Source organism: Lissotriton vulgaris, chromosome 4_1, assembly GCF_964263255.1.
Source record: "Lissotriton vulgaris chromosome 4_1, aLisVul1.2, whole genome shotgun sequence".
Taxonomy (NCBI): domain Eukaryota; kingdom Metazoa; phylum Chordata; class Amphibia; order Caudata; family Salamandridae; genus Lissotriton; species Lissotriton vulgaris.
The window spans coordinates 1,353,323,145-1,353,340,450 of record NC_141691.1 but is presented as its reverse complement, the minus strand read 5'-3'; the positions used below and the strand labels follow the sequence as shown (position 1 = coordinate 1,353,340,450).

General features: G+C 49.5%; 1 protein-coding gene across 5 annotated transcripts in view; it reads right to left on the bottom strand.

Moving 5' to 3' along the window:
* SPIRE1 (spire type actin nucleation factor 1) overlaps positions 1-17,306 on the bottom strand; it is a 543,573-nt gene that overhangs the window by 80,972 nt on the left and 445,295 nt on the right. For all 5 annotated transcript variants that reach the window (XM_086965582.1, XM_086965585.1, XM_086965586.1 and 2 more), the window contains one exon: positions 14,379-14,551. In XM_086965582.1, the coding sequence (XP_086821708.1) occupies positions 14,379-14,551 (173 nt within the window). The remainder of the gene's footprint in view (positions 1-14,378; positions 14,552-17,306) is intronic.

Below are 17,306 nucleotides of genomic sequence, written 5' to 3'. Positions count from 1 at the left end.
TAAAAAGCAAAGGTCTGAGGGTCGTCTCAGAGCAAGTAACTGGGAAACCTCCCCTTCACCCTACATCACTGCTCAGGGAGGGGCCCGTCCTGCAGTCGGCATTCAACCCCCTGCGGCCACCCCCCGCCTCCCTCTGTCACCGGTTCCGGCTGTTGTACAGGGGTCCCGTCCTGCCCTCGCGTTAAATGTCGCGAGAAGAAAGAAATAAAAGGCATCTGCCAGTGATCGCGCGGCGTTCAGGGCAGCGGGAACTCGAGGCATTCTGGCTGCGCAGGGGGAAAAGGGAGCAACCCATGCCCTCTGCCGTGCGTGGGTTTAGATGACGAAGGTGTGTATTATAGTGACAGTGTTCAATAGGAAAATGAACAAATAAATATCGCTCTAAAAAAACGCATCCAAGTTCCACGAGTGAGCAGCCTATAAATCTGCCGGTGTGCAACAAGTGAGATAAATAAGCCAGCTGTAGTGCCCTTTCCACGTACAGTCGCCCCGCAATTCCCCTACTCCCCAATACAGAAAGTGCCTGCTCTGACGTCATAATGTAAGAAGACGACAAGGGAATCCTCACCCCAAAATTCTGCGCACCCACAACGTAGCTATTCCAGCAGCGACTATCCGAGAGACTAATGCTCACCCAGCCGAAGGTGGCCGGAAGCACCCACAGCACTCGGACACGAACCTCCTGCCCCAGAACACATGAACCCAGAGACTCACAGCCGTGCCCCCCTCCTCGCCCCCGCACTACACCTAGCCACCGAGTACATACACCCAGGGATACCCTGAGGAGGCAAGAAATCTCCGGTGCCTCAGACTTGTCTGTTGTGGGACAACACACCCACACTCAGAGCACCCACCCATGCTGGCCGGTGAACACCCCGCAGACTCCCACCGTCGCGGCACAATCCGCATTCGCCTTCCGTCTCCTGATTTAACCTTCACCTGTCAGTTAAAGTCCGAGGACTCAGGCGCGTGTGGCGGTTGCTTATTTTTCTCAGAACTATAATATAGGTATAATCTGTTTAGAAAACGCTTATTTTCCACTCCACCAAGACGGAGACAGAGGCGACGGTCTTTATTGTGTTGCCTGTTTTCATGTTTCCTTAAGTATGGGTGTATCTACTTCCGTGGAGTGTGTATCTGCTCTGCCGCAACCTTGGGACGTGTCGCGGCCCTTGTCACCGGCTGGACTCTCATCCGGGCGGGCCCCCGGCGACCCGTCGAGAGCTGCCGGTCGGTGGCTCCAAGTACGGGACCCTGACACGTGCTGCGCAAGAAGCAGTAGTTCCACGGGAGCTGTCTGTGGTGCTGCAAACTGTGACACTGCGTGAGCAGAGGAGCTCGAAACGACGGGCAGACACGGGCCTGACCTGCTAACACGTGTACATTACGGGAAGTGTGTGTGTGAACGCAGATAGTACCACGGACAAGCCTAATCTGTGAAATGTCAGAACCCAACCGAGTACGCGTTTCTACAACTACACCGTGCATGCCACGCCGGACCAAGCAAATAATCCCTGTGTCCGGAATCACCAAACTGCCAAGGTTTGGAAAAAAATATTAAACAGGAACCGCTTTGTGTGTGGTATATTATTTTACAAGTCGTATCCGATGAGAAAAGGCCCCAATCCCAGCTACAACAATGTTCTATTTAAGCAGCCATTTTAAGCAAACCTGGCCTTGACCCGAGGGCGCTCCTTCCGGGTCACTGATTACCGGGCTCCCGCTTTCAAGCCAACATCTGCGCGGGCTGGTGCGCACAGTAGATGTCTTGTTAGACGGTGACGTTTTCCGTGGTGAGCACAGTGGTGAGAGACCGAGTGCCCTCCCTGGCACCAAGGCACTGCTTAATGCTGGTGACTCACTGTGAGGGGGGCCCTCAAGTAAAGGCCTCTCTCGCGCCGCTCCCCTCCAGGGTGCACCTATCTAAGATGGCTGTATCCGAGGGACTGCCCCGCGCCCCACTTCCGGGCCTGCGGTGGGGACAGAGAGCGGGCGGCCGGTGCTCTGCGTGGCTGGGCGGGGGAAGGGGCGGGAACGGGGACGGGAGCAAGCAGCGACAGGCTGGGCAGCCCAGACAGAGCGGCAGGTTGGAGAGGCACTTGCCGTCTTCCTCTCCTTCTTCCCCGGGCTGCGGGGGGCGGGCACTTCCGGCCGGCCGCGCTAGGATTGGCCGGCCGGCCAGTCACGGGGCAATGCAATCGGGGAGGAGGAGACTGGAGGCCGGCGACGGAGGAGAAGAGACGCAGTAGTGCCGGCAATGCCGGACCAGACACGGGGGCGTTCCCGGCGTCCCGTGACGTCGGCAAAAGCCAAAGAATGTCGGGAACGCCCCCGTGTCTGGTCCGGCATTGACGGACAGGCCCCTCGTCCAATGGCAAGGCTCCGTTTACGGAGCCAGCCAATCAAGGACGAGGGCCGAACAAAAGCCACACTACAGTTCTCAACAGGATTTCGCCTGCGCGGAAAAGCTGCGCAGAGCGCAGCTTCCGCTAGGCAAAACCTAAAAAGGGAGGTTCAGGCCTGACAAAAGGTTTTTCTTGCAAGGTCGAGATGGAAGTTTTAAACTGCACACACGCTGCAATGGGAGGCCTGAGACATGTTTAAAGGGATACTGAGGTGTGTGGCCAATAAGTGCTGCAGGCCCACCAGTAGCATTTAATTTACAGGTCCTGGGTACATGTAATATCCCTTTACTAGGAATTACAAGTAAATTAAATATGCAAATTGGGTGTAAGCCAATTTCTCCATGTTTCAAGGCGAGAGCACAAGCACTTTGGCACTGGTCAGCAGTGGCAAAGTTTGCTGCATCCTAAAAAACAACAAAAAAGGTTTCAGAAAACAGGGGGTGACGGCAAACAGTCTGGTGATGACCCCAGAGAGGGTCAAGTCCAATAGTTTCTGTTTAATTTAAAATCTTCCCTTTGTTGCATTTAGATTGGGCCTAGAACTGAGGTGAAGAGCCTTTAAATTTCATTTCAGTCCTCAGCACCAGGCTAGAACGGTAAAACTGTTTTTACACTTTAGGTTCTGTCTTTTAGTCACACTTTCTTCAAATGAAAAGCAGAATTCTCAAATACATATTTAAGTGTAGGTGATTTACATCTCAAGCAGATGCATATTGATATAATCAAATCTATTTTTTGTAATCATACTATATTATATCCACTCTTGCCCAAGTCCTAGAACATAGTGTGTCTCCACAAAATGCTGAATTAAGCCATTTGCTAATCTGCTGCCACTCCCACCCCAATACTGGAATGAAATTACTCAATGCACCAGATAATCTCCTTCAAGCGCTGGAAGGATGTTTGGAAGTCCCTCAGAGGATCACATCACTCATCTAAATAGTATGAACTACCGGAGTGCAATTTCATACCATCCTCATGTGATCAGAGTCCTTCCCCTCAGAATGTCCAAATGGTGACTACAAGGTAACTATTAGAAATATAACTAGGCCCCAGTGGCCTCATAATTCTTCCCCTATTTTTCAATACCTGTCTGTCACCTCTTAGTTAAATCCTTTAAGCTCACAACATTGAATATCCAAGGTAAACAGGTGACACACAGCTACAGGCCATGCTCACAGGGACTCCCACACTTAGCAGTTCTATCGCAGTTACCCTGACTTTAGATCAAGCATAGATGATTGCAAATGTCTCAGCTTTAAACAGTGCAATAGTGTCTACAAACTGGGCCAGTCTCCCCCTTTCAACCAGTCAACAATGCTATGCACTCCTCCACCCACAGCTAGATGAGCCAAAAGTCAACTAAAACATCAGCTTTTCCACTGCAGCCCAGAATGATCAAATCTCCAAACAATATTCTGAGAAAACTAAATGAATTGCAGCACTGAATCTGCCATCACAAAGACAAGATCTCTTTAGGCAATCATTGATGGAAAATGGGCTTCCGTAATTATGTCTGCTGTGGTACACTTAATGACCTGGTCAACAAACTTCAGCCAGTGCAGAACCTGGTCACCAGAATCACCTTTGGAGCAAGACTACATTACTCCTTTCATATAAAAACCCTATTGGTTGACCTACAAGAAAAGGAAGGGAATTCAAAGTACTCCATCTAAAGCATTAGACTGGGTCACTCTACAGCCGGACTTGAATCAAACACAACCACCCTGAATGCCAGGTGCGTAATTCAAAATGACAAAATTGAGTTCTCCTGCCATCAGATGCCTCAGACAGCAAGGCGGGCGTTTCAATGTCAAGTAGTAAGCTGCTGGAACACTTTCCTCCCAGACCTTCTGAACACTTACAACCTTTTACATTTCAGGAAGAACATAAAAACAACCCTGTTGAAGACAGCTTATTCTCTGCGAGTAGAGCGAGCAGTTTGATGCTGCTTTGCACTGGCATGCAGTACTTCCAGTCTCTGCCTTGCATCCCAGAAGAATTTAGACAGTGGCACCCTGCCTGTGAAGGTGAAAACATGCTTGAGGACTACTGCATAGACATCAGCATCAGTGTGGTCTGTGGCCCAGACTAGGAGTTGTAATGAGGAGTGCTAGCAACCAAACATGAACTGGGCCAATGGCATCTCGCGGACTGCTGGACACTAATCAGTGGACGAAATGGAAACAAATTGAGGAGTCACAGAGGCAGGTAGTCCACTTTTGGAGAAGATCAAGGTATGCTCGAAAGCGCACAATGGAACTAAACCAGGGACAAAGAGACAGACCGGATGAAGGTGGATGAAGAGGAATCTTCGTGGTTACCACCAGAACATTGATGAGCAGGAGAACACAAACAACTGAACTATTTTTCAAACCATCTAAAGGTAGGGATATGGGAGTTAAGAGGAATACAATTCTGTATCGTTTTATGGGTTGGCAGATACATAGAAGGAAGGTATTGCTGGATTTTTGGCCTCAGTGAAGCTGCTGCACAGTAAAATGGATTGTATTCAATCCCGAATGATTGCACTTAAGACCAAAACGAAAACCATCACATGTAGCATGCATAATCGTCACAATAGGTGAAATGTCTGGACGTGAAGGATAATGTCAGGGACCTCCAGAGTATCAAAAAGTCATAAAATAAATTTCTTGAATTTCAACAGTGTTCTACCACAGGAGAAATGCAGGTGCAGAAGATGGGAAACATACCTTGTGTGCCATAAACCTATGCAATCTTCTAGGAACTACCTGTAAAATATCCTACCCAACAAAATACTCCACATTGGCAGAGTTTCCACCATAGTTAGGGAAATTTATGATCATGAAATTCCACCAAGCTGGATCCTATAATCAGGAAATACAACTTATCTCTGCAAACTACTTAGGCATGTGAAACATTTGAGAATTTGACCCCTTGGTATAACCGTAATAGATGCAACTGTCCTTTGGTGGCACATTCTTTCCCACAATAATGTCCTTAGATTATCTCAAAAATATTTATTTGTAGGTTAAGGCACCATGGAACTCAGATTGCGAAAAACAAGACGTTGTAAATAAGTTTGAAAGGATACAGCAAGAGCTGTAATGCTTTCCTGAAATTCAGTGGGTTAGACTCCCTTGGTATGGCCAAGGAGAGAAGGTTCTACGGAGTGGCAGCTGCCCCCAGAAGGGCCACAAATTGAGGTTCTCTTCATTTTGGGAACCTGAGGAATGCAGAGATGAGATGATAACAACAGTGATGGGTGGTACCTGCTAACGGGCATTGTGAGAGGTGTATTGGACTTGGCAGACAGGGTTTTATGCACTAGGCAAATAGACAGGAAACCTCCCCCAAAAGAAATGTCTGAGACATATTGATTTGACAGAGGTGGATACACGTGAGTGTAGGAGAGTAGGGTCTGCTTCTTATGGTTACCCCCACTTTTTGCTGTGATTCTCTGGTTTTCGACTTTAGTGTGGCTGTGGACCTGCTAATCAGGCCCACAGCCCAGACATTGTCTCTCTAAATTGATACCATGTACTTTAGGTGCATACCAGATTGGTTACTGGGTCACCCTTGTGAGCCCCTGTATAGTGTACCATAGGTACCCAGGGCATAGGTGCATCCAAGGCCTACCAGGGGCTGCAGCATGTATTGTGCCACCCCTGGTTTGCCTTCCAAACTGACACCACAGGTCTGTTCACACAGCCTGGGTAAGGTATACATATAGACACATATACACCTATAAATCACTCCTATGGCAGGCCTTGGCAATCCTGGAGGCAGAGTACTTGGTTTTATGTGAGAGGGTGCCCTAGCATAAACTGAGCCCCTCTGCAGCTTTCGGAACCATCTCTTTATAGCTGTTCTATGATATAGCCATACCCTATACTCTCAAGTGCATTATAATCCTTGCGGTTAATGCGAACTTTGGTTTAGCTTTATCAAAACATGTCGTGTAAGGTGTCGAACCCTCTGGAATACTACCCCCCCCCACCCCCCCCCCGCCAGTCCTGGCGGCGGGGGTAGCATTCCACCCTTCTAGGGGGAAAAGACATGTAGTTACTGGCTTACCAGGTTAAAGTTAAACAGAGGCTCAGCATGACAAAATGGATGTTGCTGCCACAGACACGAGTCTGCCCTCCTGCTGCTGAACAAAACTCCGGCAGGGGAGGCTTGGACAAAAGGTTTCCTGTCCAGGGAGGTGCTGGCACCTCCCCAGACAGGCTTTTAGTGTATTGGGGCACGGAGTGTTGCATTCAGTGAATGCTTTTCAGACGCTGCCTGGGGCACACTAGGTGCTCCATGCATTTCCCAGTTCAACCCGGTTGCAGGGGCACTCAGCATCAGCTCTGGCACGAAACTGGACAAAGGGGAAGGAGTGTAACCACCCCCACCTTAGGTCCACCCATAGGAGGCACCTTAGAGTTAGTCCAACCCCTAAACTTACTACAAGTATAGAACCCAAGTCCCTAGGACTTTAGATTACCCTGGACGAAACTCTGAAACATATATCTTGGACCTTCAACATTCCATTTCGACTGGAAGACGAAGACATCTCCCTTGTGGTCAAGGAGTGACCACCCTGTTCAAACAGGCAACAACAGCACATTTGCCGGTCTGCATTTTCAAGGCTCCCGCTGGATCCTGAAGAATCTGCGACACAGGACACAGACTTCCAGACATCTTTGACCCAACCGTCGCTCACAGCAAAGCTGAGACCCATGGCGAACTCTAGAGATGTGGGACCGGAACTCCTGGACATCCTGCATTTTTCTTACTGCATCGACTTCCCGAGGTATCCCAAAGTTGTGCATTGGGGTGCTTGAAGCCCCAGACCCAAGCACCTTTTGCACCGAAGCTCAGAGCTCCACACTTTAGGAGTGGCCCGTGGGCTCGCTTTGTGCATTTACGCTCAACGCGTCTTCGCGGTTCCTAGTCCGTTGGCTAGTGAGCCCCCAAGAAGACAATCCTTTATTTTAACTTGCTTTCCTGGTGGCTCCAGGCTTGCTCCAACATCCCTGCAAAGTAGAAGTTCCACAGACCTTGCTGGTCTGCATCAAAGCCAATCTCGACATTCTGCGTGGGTTGCGTCTGCCAAGGCTTGTTGGGTCCAATCCGGATACCGACACAGCAGTCAACTAGATCCTTTGTGGGACAGCTCGAATCCAGCTCCTGGTCATCGTCTACGCCTCCTGGTTCTCGTGGCTGGAGAGACAAACTTCATCTTTTCACCTGAAATCACCGGACATCTGGTGGCATCTTTCTATCGCCGCCCTGGTCACTGGCAAGTAGCCCAGACTCTGTCTCATCTGCTTTCAGGTTCTTCAGATCTTCGATCCACCCTTGGATCGACCCGGATACTTTTCCCCTGGTCGCCTGCAGCACTTCTTTGCAGATCTCCATTGAAATAGACGACGAAACCCGACACCAAAAGAGGTAACACGAGTACTCTGGTAGTCTTGAGGGTATTGGCCCTCCTAGTGTCTAAGTCTAAGGGATCCATCGTAGTTCATTTAGAAGTGTGCCTAAATTGTAAAATTGTAACTTGTTTGTTTCCCATAGAAAGTCAATGGTAACCCGCGGCTGTGTTTAGACACTACGCGCGTCTCCCATGGGCCTCCTGCATCCTAACCTTTGGTTGTCTAGAGTAGCTCCAGAGATTCCACAGGCCTGCTTTCTAATTCTCACGTGGTTCTTATACCACTATTTTAGTATATGGTTTGTGAGGCTCTAGGGCAAAACGTATACTGTGCAACTTATCGTATGTTAATTAAGTAACCTCTGACCTCAAAGAGTGCAGAGGGGTTGTGTTTAGAATAAATACATATATATTTGATATATACCTTGTGTGGTGTGCTTTCATTTGGTACTCAAGGGATTGTAATTGGTAAAACAACTAGCTTAATTTGCTCTCTGAAGTCTTAGCCTTAAGACTGTTCGCCATTGCTAACCCTAGGATAGCTTTCTATAGGGTTGACTTTACAACCACCGTAAATAAGGGTCGATTAGACTGGTGCAAGATGCCCACTAGAACTAGTTGACATCATATGCCAGGCTAACTTCTCACAGTGAGCATATCAAATTAGATACAGATGATCATGCCCACCTGAGAATAATATTTTTTTAGTACATCTAATGGCATGCGGCCCCAGTAAGAAAATAAGCAATAGCCACTGTTATGCAGTAGGTCGGGCTTCTGACAGGCAAATGTACTACGCAATTCAGGTTGGAGTGACTGGGAAAGACCTCCATCATAGGGCAACCAGACCATATTTGCAATTGGGCATTCCACTATGCAAATCCAGTCCGTAACCCTTCCACACCTGCCCCTTCGTTGCGTCGTGGGAGGACACCTCATGGTCCATCTCAGCCCTGAACACAGATTTCTGCCTGGCAGTGGAGTAGCACATCAAGCACAAATGGCCAAGTCAGTGGAGAAATTTTCAGGTACACAAGGGTGACTTCTGTACCCCCCTCTTCCCCTACTGGATGAAACTAACCTGCTTCTAGGAGGGTGGCTTCCTTCTGTAATGAAGGCCAACAGGCTTTAAAGCTGTTCTCATGTCGCGCAACAGAGGATCTACCGGTCTGATGACACGTTCAGGAAGGACCTCAAGACCTAGCTCTTCGCTTGACCCGGAGCTGTCATTCCCTCACCCCCAAGCGCCTTGAGACCCTCACGGGTGAGTAGTGCGCTCTATAAACCACTGACTGATTCATTCATGGTGTAAGCGTGCCACCCTAAGTGGTTTAAGAATTTCTAGCAATGGCAGAGAGAATAGAACGAGTTACACTACGTGATCTGCATTTTCTCTAGTATAGGGGCAATATAATTAGTTGTGCAGTAGAGAATGTGTTTGTGTTTTTATGTTTAGATTTTTTTTATTGAATTCAAAACCATAGATCAACATGCAGGCTGTTGGACTTGGTCCTTCTGGCAGGTTCACCCCTTAAACTTTTTGCTTTAGTATGTGACTTGAAGGTAGTGAATTTTGGTTTCTGCGCACTTTCACTGTGTCCCAGGGGAAAAGTGCGTGTGGTGACATTGGCCTGCCCTCCCATAGGAATGCATGGGAATGTCTGTGTCCCTGGTAGTTCCTGATGCGTGAAGTGTGCAGGCTCGAGTTTGGTATGTGCGGACTCGTGTGATTGAATGCTGCGCAATGATGTATGCGGCATAATTGTGTCTAGCGTGGAAGTGCCACTTCTAGACATTGGTGTGCTTGTGCAGTAAGGGTGCAGGCGTGTGATTGGCTGGTGAGCATGGCTCCAGGAGTCTGGATGGGTCTGCCCCGGTGGTGAGTGTTGAGATTAGCATGCTGATGTGAGGGATCAAGCCCTGATCTTTGGACTGGGTAAGAGTGGTCTGCTTAATTCAGACACTCTGTTCATCACCACCCCCTTTTCTGATTCGTTTTTGTCCACCATAAGCGTGGAAGGGTATACTCAGATGTGAGTCCCTTGCTCATTGCACCATCAGGATTCAAGCAAGCCGGGCCGAAGACGGCTGAAATGCTAGAAACCGGTCCCCAGAAGCTTGTTTCCTTCCCAGTATAAGAATTGGCTTGGTAGTTTGGTTTGCCCTGTTCCCATCATGCACTGGGACAGGAACAGACTAATTTGCATGTAGCCAGGTTCTGAGCTGGGATGGTGCAGTGAGCTAAAAAACGGTGATGGATCAAGCCCGGATCTTTGGACTGGGTAAGAGTGGTCTGCTTAATTCAGACACTCTGTTCATCACCACCCCGTTTTCTGAATCAATGTGAGGGAGTGGTACACCTGGGACCTGAATAGGGCTGGGCTTTCCCCACACAATGCTGGCTCCGCCCCCTGTGGTGCGTCTAATGACCCTAGCCTCACTGATGAATAGAAAGGGTGGTTGAGCACATCAAGGGTGCTCCTAGACCAGCTGCGACTGGTTTTTCCCTCACCCTGCGACAAAGGAATTCAATGTATAAAAAGGGGCTGTGTCCCCTTGCAAAAGGTTCTCTTCTTGGATCCTGTTGCTGAGGGGGGCTGCTGCTGGGCGCCAGGAGGACCGCCACTGGGGATTGCCTCCCTGCCTAGGAGGACCCTGTGAGCTGGCTCTGGGCCCAGCCTTGCCCCCCACCTCCTGAAGGACTTTGTGCTGGACTTTGGGGCCATCAGCGCATGAGAAGCGCTTTCCTTTCACTTTCTGGAGCCCTATAGCACCTGGGAGCGCTGGATTTGCCCCTAGCGCTTGAGAGCGCCTTATTTCACCCTAGCGCCAGGGAGCGCTTTATTTTTCCCCTAAGCGCTGGGTAGCGCTTCCGTGTTACCCTCGCAGGAGCCCACCCTGCAGGGTTGGCTCCTCTTTGTGTCTTTTCCGAGGGTGCCCACCCCTCACCTGCCCCGGGGAGTATTCCCACAGCGGCCCGGAGGCCGAGTTTCCCGTGTGAGGGAAGCCGCGGACATCCACCAAAGGCCGCGCTGGGATTGGCCCAGCCAGCCGAGCCTCCTGCCGCATCATCGGGGGAGGAGTAAACAATATCCGGAAGCAGACAGGAGCCCACCCCGTGCTCCTGCGTCCAAAGAAAGAAGCCAGAGTCGCCACCGTTCCCCCCCGGGGCTCCCAAGAGCGTCGGAGAACCCCGGAGCAGAGCGAGGAGGCCGCGACATCGGAGAGTCCCGAGGAGCAGGAGCTCTCCAGCCAGCCGCCGCGAGACCCGGTGAGTGGCCGAGAAGGAGAGGGGGGCGTCTGGGCACATTGCCTGTGCCCGCCCCTCCCCTCCAGTGCGAGTGCCTTTGTGCTGAGAGGCCAGTGGGTCCTCACTTGATGCCGAGTCCCCCGAGAGGGACTCCCCCGACCAGGCCTAATTGTGGAAGAGCCCAGAGAGGCTCCGGGGGCATTCCTTAAGTTTCCGAGCCCCGAGAGGCTCCAGGCATTCCTGTGGCTCTTGAAGGCCACATTTGTTTCGAGTCCCCCGAGAGGGATCTCCACGTAGTAGGGGCATTGTTCTTTGTGCAAGTCATTTTCAGAGCCCATGAGGCTCCAACGTGTATCCTGTCAATGGTGATTCAGCTGCCCAGCACTTAGTGGGTAGCTGCTACGTTTAGGCCCCCCTGACATTGGGACACAGGGCGTCCTAGCCCCAGAGAGGCCAGTAGGCCTAGGGACAAGTCACAGGTTGTGGCTGATGTAATTTCTGCGAATTGTTCTGTGATGCACCTCTGAATGTGTTTTTATGCGTCGTGTGCTTTCTCCTACACCGCTGAATGTATGTGATGCATCATGTGTAATGTTCCTATGTCTACACCCCTAAATGTATGGTGATACTTAGGTGGTTGTTTTCTCCTAGTACAGGTTTTGCTAGTGAGGTCCTGGTTCCCTGCGTAATATTTTCCTAAGGTGGTTAGGGTTGCGTAGGTGGTACTTACCTTTTACCAGTAGTTACTGGTTGTGTGCTCTATGTTTTATTTTTATCCTACAGTGATTATTATTCTAAAATCTACAAGTGCATATTCCTGACAGTGGTCCATGTGGCCCTGTCCTGTACATATCCCCTGTAAATTCTGCCCGTGCCTGTTGGCACATTGTAAAGTGTGTGTTTTTATCTAATGTGTTTGGTACAATACAAAGGCTATTTTTATATATAACCGTGTGTGGAGTTTCCTTTGTGGTGGGTGCGCGCGCAAACACTTAACTCACATTGCCTCCGAGTTTAGCCTTACTGCTCGTGTCCCGTTACCAAGGGGGTGAGCAGAGGTTATCTTGGCGTGTAACTCCCTTGCCCTGACGTAGAGTGGTGGTCTCTGACTGACTTTGGCGCAAGCCTTGGCCAGCCAGAGATCCCATTTCTAACACAGGCCCAGCAAAAACAGTGTTCATGATAATGTAGCCCGATTGTAGGACCATCTCGGTGGGCGATAAGCCACAACAAAATACCAACCCAACCTTCCCCCCCTCCAGACTTCAAGTAGTACAAATCAAAACAGTGAGTGACCACAGTATACACTGCAAGACATCCCAAATGGTGGGGTCCTAAGGCTGTGTGTGAGTGTCCGATTCTACATGTGTGGGTAGATCAGCTAGCCTTAGAAGCCTCAGATACTTAGGACAGGTGAGCTCTGTGAATTCTGCAGTCAGCAATGAGAGAAAAGGCTTCCACAGGTCATGGAAGGCGGCACCTGGGCTCGTGAGGGAAAGTGAAATTTTTTCCATCCCAATGATTCCACAAAGCCTGTGAAGCCACCCCAGTAAGTTGGGACCTTTGGAGTACCCCAGCAGGAGAGGATATTTTGTAGTGCAGCCCCCAAGGCTAGAGCCATCTGCCGACCCCTCCGGTCGCTGAGTGGAAAAGTGAGCAGGTTAGAAAGGCCCAGGAAACATACGCTGGGAAGCGAGGGGTCTCAGTGTCAAAATGGGAGTCAATATTGTCTAGGATTTGTGTCCAGTATCCGAAAGCAAGAGACAGTCCCATAAGAGGCGAGTGAGAGTGCCCAGGGAGCCGCACACCCTCCAATAATGAGGCCTGCGAGCAGGATTCCCGTTGTGTAGCCCGGGAGGGCTCAAATACAAGTAGGTGACTATTTTCGTGGCCGTTTAGATGGATGTCACATTACGGGCAGTGCGCTTAGCCCTATAATAGATACCAGACCACTCTTTCCGGGCCAATGAGTGGCCCAGCTCCCCCTCCCAGCACAGTTGACTAAGCGACTTTCCATCACCAGGAACGTCCCTAATGAATTTTTACAAGTCTGTTTTCAAATGGGCATCAGTGTCTCTCGTAAGGAGTCACTTCTTAAAGGAGGTGAGGTGCCTAGCAGCTCCTTCCCGCCTCTCAGGGTGCATCACCCAGTGTCGTATCTGTAAGAAGCGGAACCACTCCGTTTCAGGAATGGCCCGGTACCGCAGAAAGTCAGAGAAAGTCAGGGGTCCTGTTGTGTCAAAAAAATGGCCTATAGAGCGTTGGCTTTCCATGGTCCATTGTTAGAATCCCACATTGGTTCCCTTCACCCAGGACCATACATCGATTCAGCCGTCCGGTGTCCCGCTGCTGCACCACGCCAAGAGGGCCACAGGAAGCCACTCCACCTCTCCGTCTCCCGGTCAGGGCAGGTAGGTACGCTGGCAGCCCGGCCCGGCTTGTGCTCTCTCTTCTGTCATCCCCCGGCACACGCACTCGGACCAACACCACTGGGTCCCGCCAGGTCCTTCTGCAGCACAGACAGGGGGGGGCCAGGGCCGCCCACAGTGGGGGTGGGATTCCCTCGCCTCCACGGCCGGGCTCCCCCTTTCAGGCCAGGGCCACCACAGCTGTCCCAGCACTCAAGCGGGGCAGACCCCGCCACCCACACACAGCGGGAATCAATCTCAGTCAGGCCCGGGAGGAGACCGCTCTTTCACCGAGGCGGGCTGATCACTTACTGGCAGGGCCATCCTTAGGCGACGATCCCGGGTGGGCGCACTCCATGCCTAAACCATCAGTCAGGGCCGCACTTGCCTGCCATACGCCCGGCAGGTCTCTGGTGCTGTGGGGCAGCATCAGCAAAGCCTATCACTGGCGCCCGTGCTTCGGATCAGCTCCGGTCCCGGGTCCGGACCACCACACCAGCAGTCACCGGTAAAACAGGAAGGTACGCACAACGTCTGGAGTCAGCAGTACGCGGCTGGTAGGCCAGGGCTGAGGTAAGGGACCGGAGCGGCGAGCAGGCACGTCCTACTTGCCGCCATCTTGGCCACGCCCCCTGTGTTTGTGTTTTTATGGTATGTGTAGCCTGAAAAGAAGTGTCGGAATGAAAGTGCCATGATCTTGGTGCTATTCCTCCTCCTGTTGTACGTGTTTGTGCTCTGAATAACTTGCATTATAGAATCTGAGTTTTCTGGAAGCACTTTAAAAAGATGAAAAAATTACACACTTTAACGCTCATTGTTAAGGTAAAGTTATTATAAAATAAACTTATTTATTACAAGCAAGTTATATAGAGCTGTGATTGTTGAAAAAAGGCTGCCACTGAACTTACCTCTGAGTCCGAGCTGTGAAGCTCATCCAGTTTTGGAGCCTTGAGCAGTTTCCGCTGCACAGTCACCTGGGTGCTACTGCTGCTCCGCCCGCTTGCCTTTGTAAGTGGAACCAGGCCGCCGTCCAGGAACATTGAACCTTCTAACCTCCTCTGCATCTCTGGAGTTGGAATATCTAGCCAAAGGAAAACAAATCATCAATTATAACGTGTAATGCAAAGAAGCAGCAGTGCAACCAGTCAACGTGATCAAAAAAGTATGAGCAGAATATGTTTGTGGTTCTGTTAAAGGACACACTACAGAGTTCATTCCTTATATGTGTCACAGGCAAAGGGGGAAAAAATCTCTCTTTGAGATCATTTAGCATGATTCTCGGTCAGATGTTCTGTAGTTGTGTTTCTACACATTCAGTGAGTTGAAATTGAAGGTAGTGTTAGTCCCAGCGTTCAGGCCTACAGGCTTGTGAACAGCATGCAATAACAGGTCAAAGGACCACAAGACTGTGATGAGGTGTTATCAGATCGTCTGACATGTAACAAGGGCCGGCGGCCATATTTGTGCACCAATTGAAACATCAAGAGTGAGACAGAAGGTGTGGTTCAAGCTGAGCTGCAATCTTACAAAGTCGTCTGAGTAGAAGTATGATGGATGGCCTACAGTGAACTAGTTTTCACTCACTTTGAGCACGCTTTAACAAGGAACTGTCCAGCATCCCAATGACCACAGCTTGATTTCTTTTCATTCATTTAAGTGCGGATGCCACAAATATCCAAACTTTGACAAGGGCTTCCAAAGAGTCCTAAAAATGTGGCACAGACACCAACTTGCAAGCACTGAACTAAGACGTTTATTTGAACTGATCTGGGATCATGCAGAACTGTAAATCATCATTAGCCTCATTGCCCTGGAATACAGCGACGGAGCACCAGCCCTGGAGAGATGGCCAAGGGAACCGCCATTTGCTCCACCCATTTACCTCCGCCTCGTGCCTTGGCTACTACGCACATCCGCCGGAAGGTAAGTGTCTGCCACTGACTCTTTTTGTGCACCTCACCATGGAGACACCAGAAAGAGACTTCTCACCATGGAGACACCAGAAAGAGACTTCTTTAACACTCCCCATTGGAGCGCTCATGCCAAGATTCGCTTCAAGTAATACCATTACACTCCTCACACTATTTCAAGAGGCACCACTAGTATTAAAAAAGTAAATAAATTAAAAAAAGCACTGAAGATGGGAGAACTAGGATTCCAGGGACAGCGCTGTTCATTGTGAGATTATAGCCACTCATCCAACCCTTCTTTTAAGGGACCTCACCACGATTCTACACTTGTAAATCCTTTGACAATGGCACTGTTATAGGTCCCTATGGTTCACTATCCCTTTCTGTGTCAAATATGTTTGAACACAGAAGTGTACATGTGACCTGGAACATATTTGCTGGAGAATCTCTGCTAGGAAAAAAATACAAAATGTTACTTTGGCAGCCTATTTAATTAAAGGATGCAGAAGACAGTGGGTGGGAGTATTACTTTGTTTTAAAAGCACGGATCTCTCCTTTCGTTGCCTGAACAAAAACAAAATAATATTAGAAAATGATTTAACCTCTGAACCGCTTTTTGCGCAAACCCCCACTGTTCTCGGGAATCAGCAGTGTGGTCGACTACTGCCCTAAGAAAGCTTGCATCTTCCAAGGGTAGCAGTTATAAAATACAGTCACACCACTGCACTTTTACATGGAAGAAGTGTACAGTCTAACTATGAAAAACTGTACTAATTAAACCTGGTTGTAAAAGAGTGATTTGTAAAAAAAAATCATTAGTGTACCATTAGAAGCACATGTAGCAGTCAGATATTTAAAAAATAGAGGGCGGGTATTCAGGAACTTGTAAAGCGCTGTGGATTCTGTGCAAATCTTTAAACTAAGAGAAAAAATGGAGGGCGGTTATTCAGGAACCTGTAAAGCGCTGTGGATTCTATGTAAATCTGTAAACTAAAAGGCTGATTACAATCTCGTTAGGTAAGCATTCCCACCGAATTGGGTTGGGAATGCTTTCCTTTAGAATCGCACTGGGGAGCCCCACCGACCGAGTACAATGTGACAGTATGTGTACGGACTCTGTTCGGTCAGACTCCCATTGAATTCAATGGGAGCCTGTGTACCCAACGTGAACACAGGCTCCCATTGAAAAAAGGGGTGGGTAGGGAAAAATGTGTACCCTCTGGCATGCCCCCCAATGGGGCTCCCCACACTGTGCATGCACGGAAAGGTGGGACCCATGGGCACCCCCTGAGACTGATTTGGTGGGCCCCGGGTGAAGGGGGGCTTACTACGGGCCCCCGAAGTCCGATTCCCACAGACGTTTTGTCTCATCAAACCAAGTCAGTATGGCTGTCAGAACCAGTCATTGTACTCGCTTGTTCAGAAACCGTCCCTATTGAGCTGCATGATTCGGCTCAGAATGACTTGGATTGACTGAATCACGCTCTGAACCAATTCGGTCAGCGTGGACGGCTTCCTCACATCGTACCGGGTCGTCCGGAAAGGTGGACTATTTGGTCGGAAATATAGGCTCCGAATAGGATTCGCTTAATCCGGATCCCGTTTAGAGCCTTTCCTAACGTGATCGTCATCGGCCCCTAAGTGTCCATATCTGAAAGGAAATTTATTTGCATACTTTTCTGTTCTTATTCAAGTTTCTAAGCATCAAGAATGACACATGAAATAACATATACCTCTGAAAGAACAGAAGATGCAAGGCCAAGTGTTGGTAAAAGGATAGTACAAAACAAAAGAAAAAGAATGAAGAGGCTTTCCCACAACAAGACGCCTAATAAAAGGCCATACCAAGCAAAATCTACATACGCCTTACTAGGAAAACTAGGACCCTGAGAATATTGGCTCACATATGAGATATAGCCCAGATGT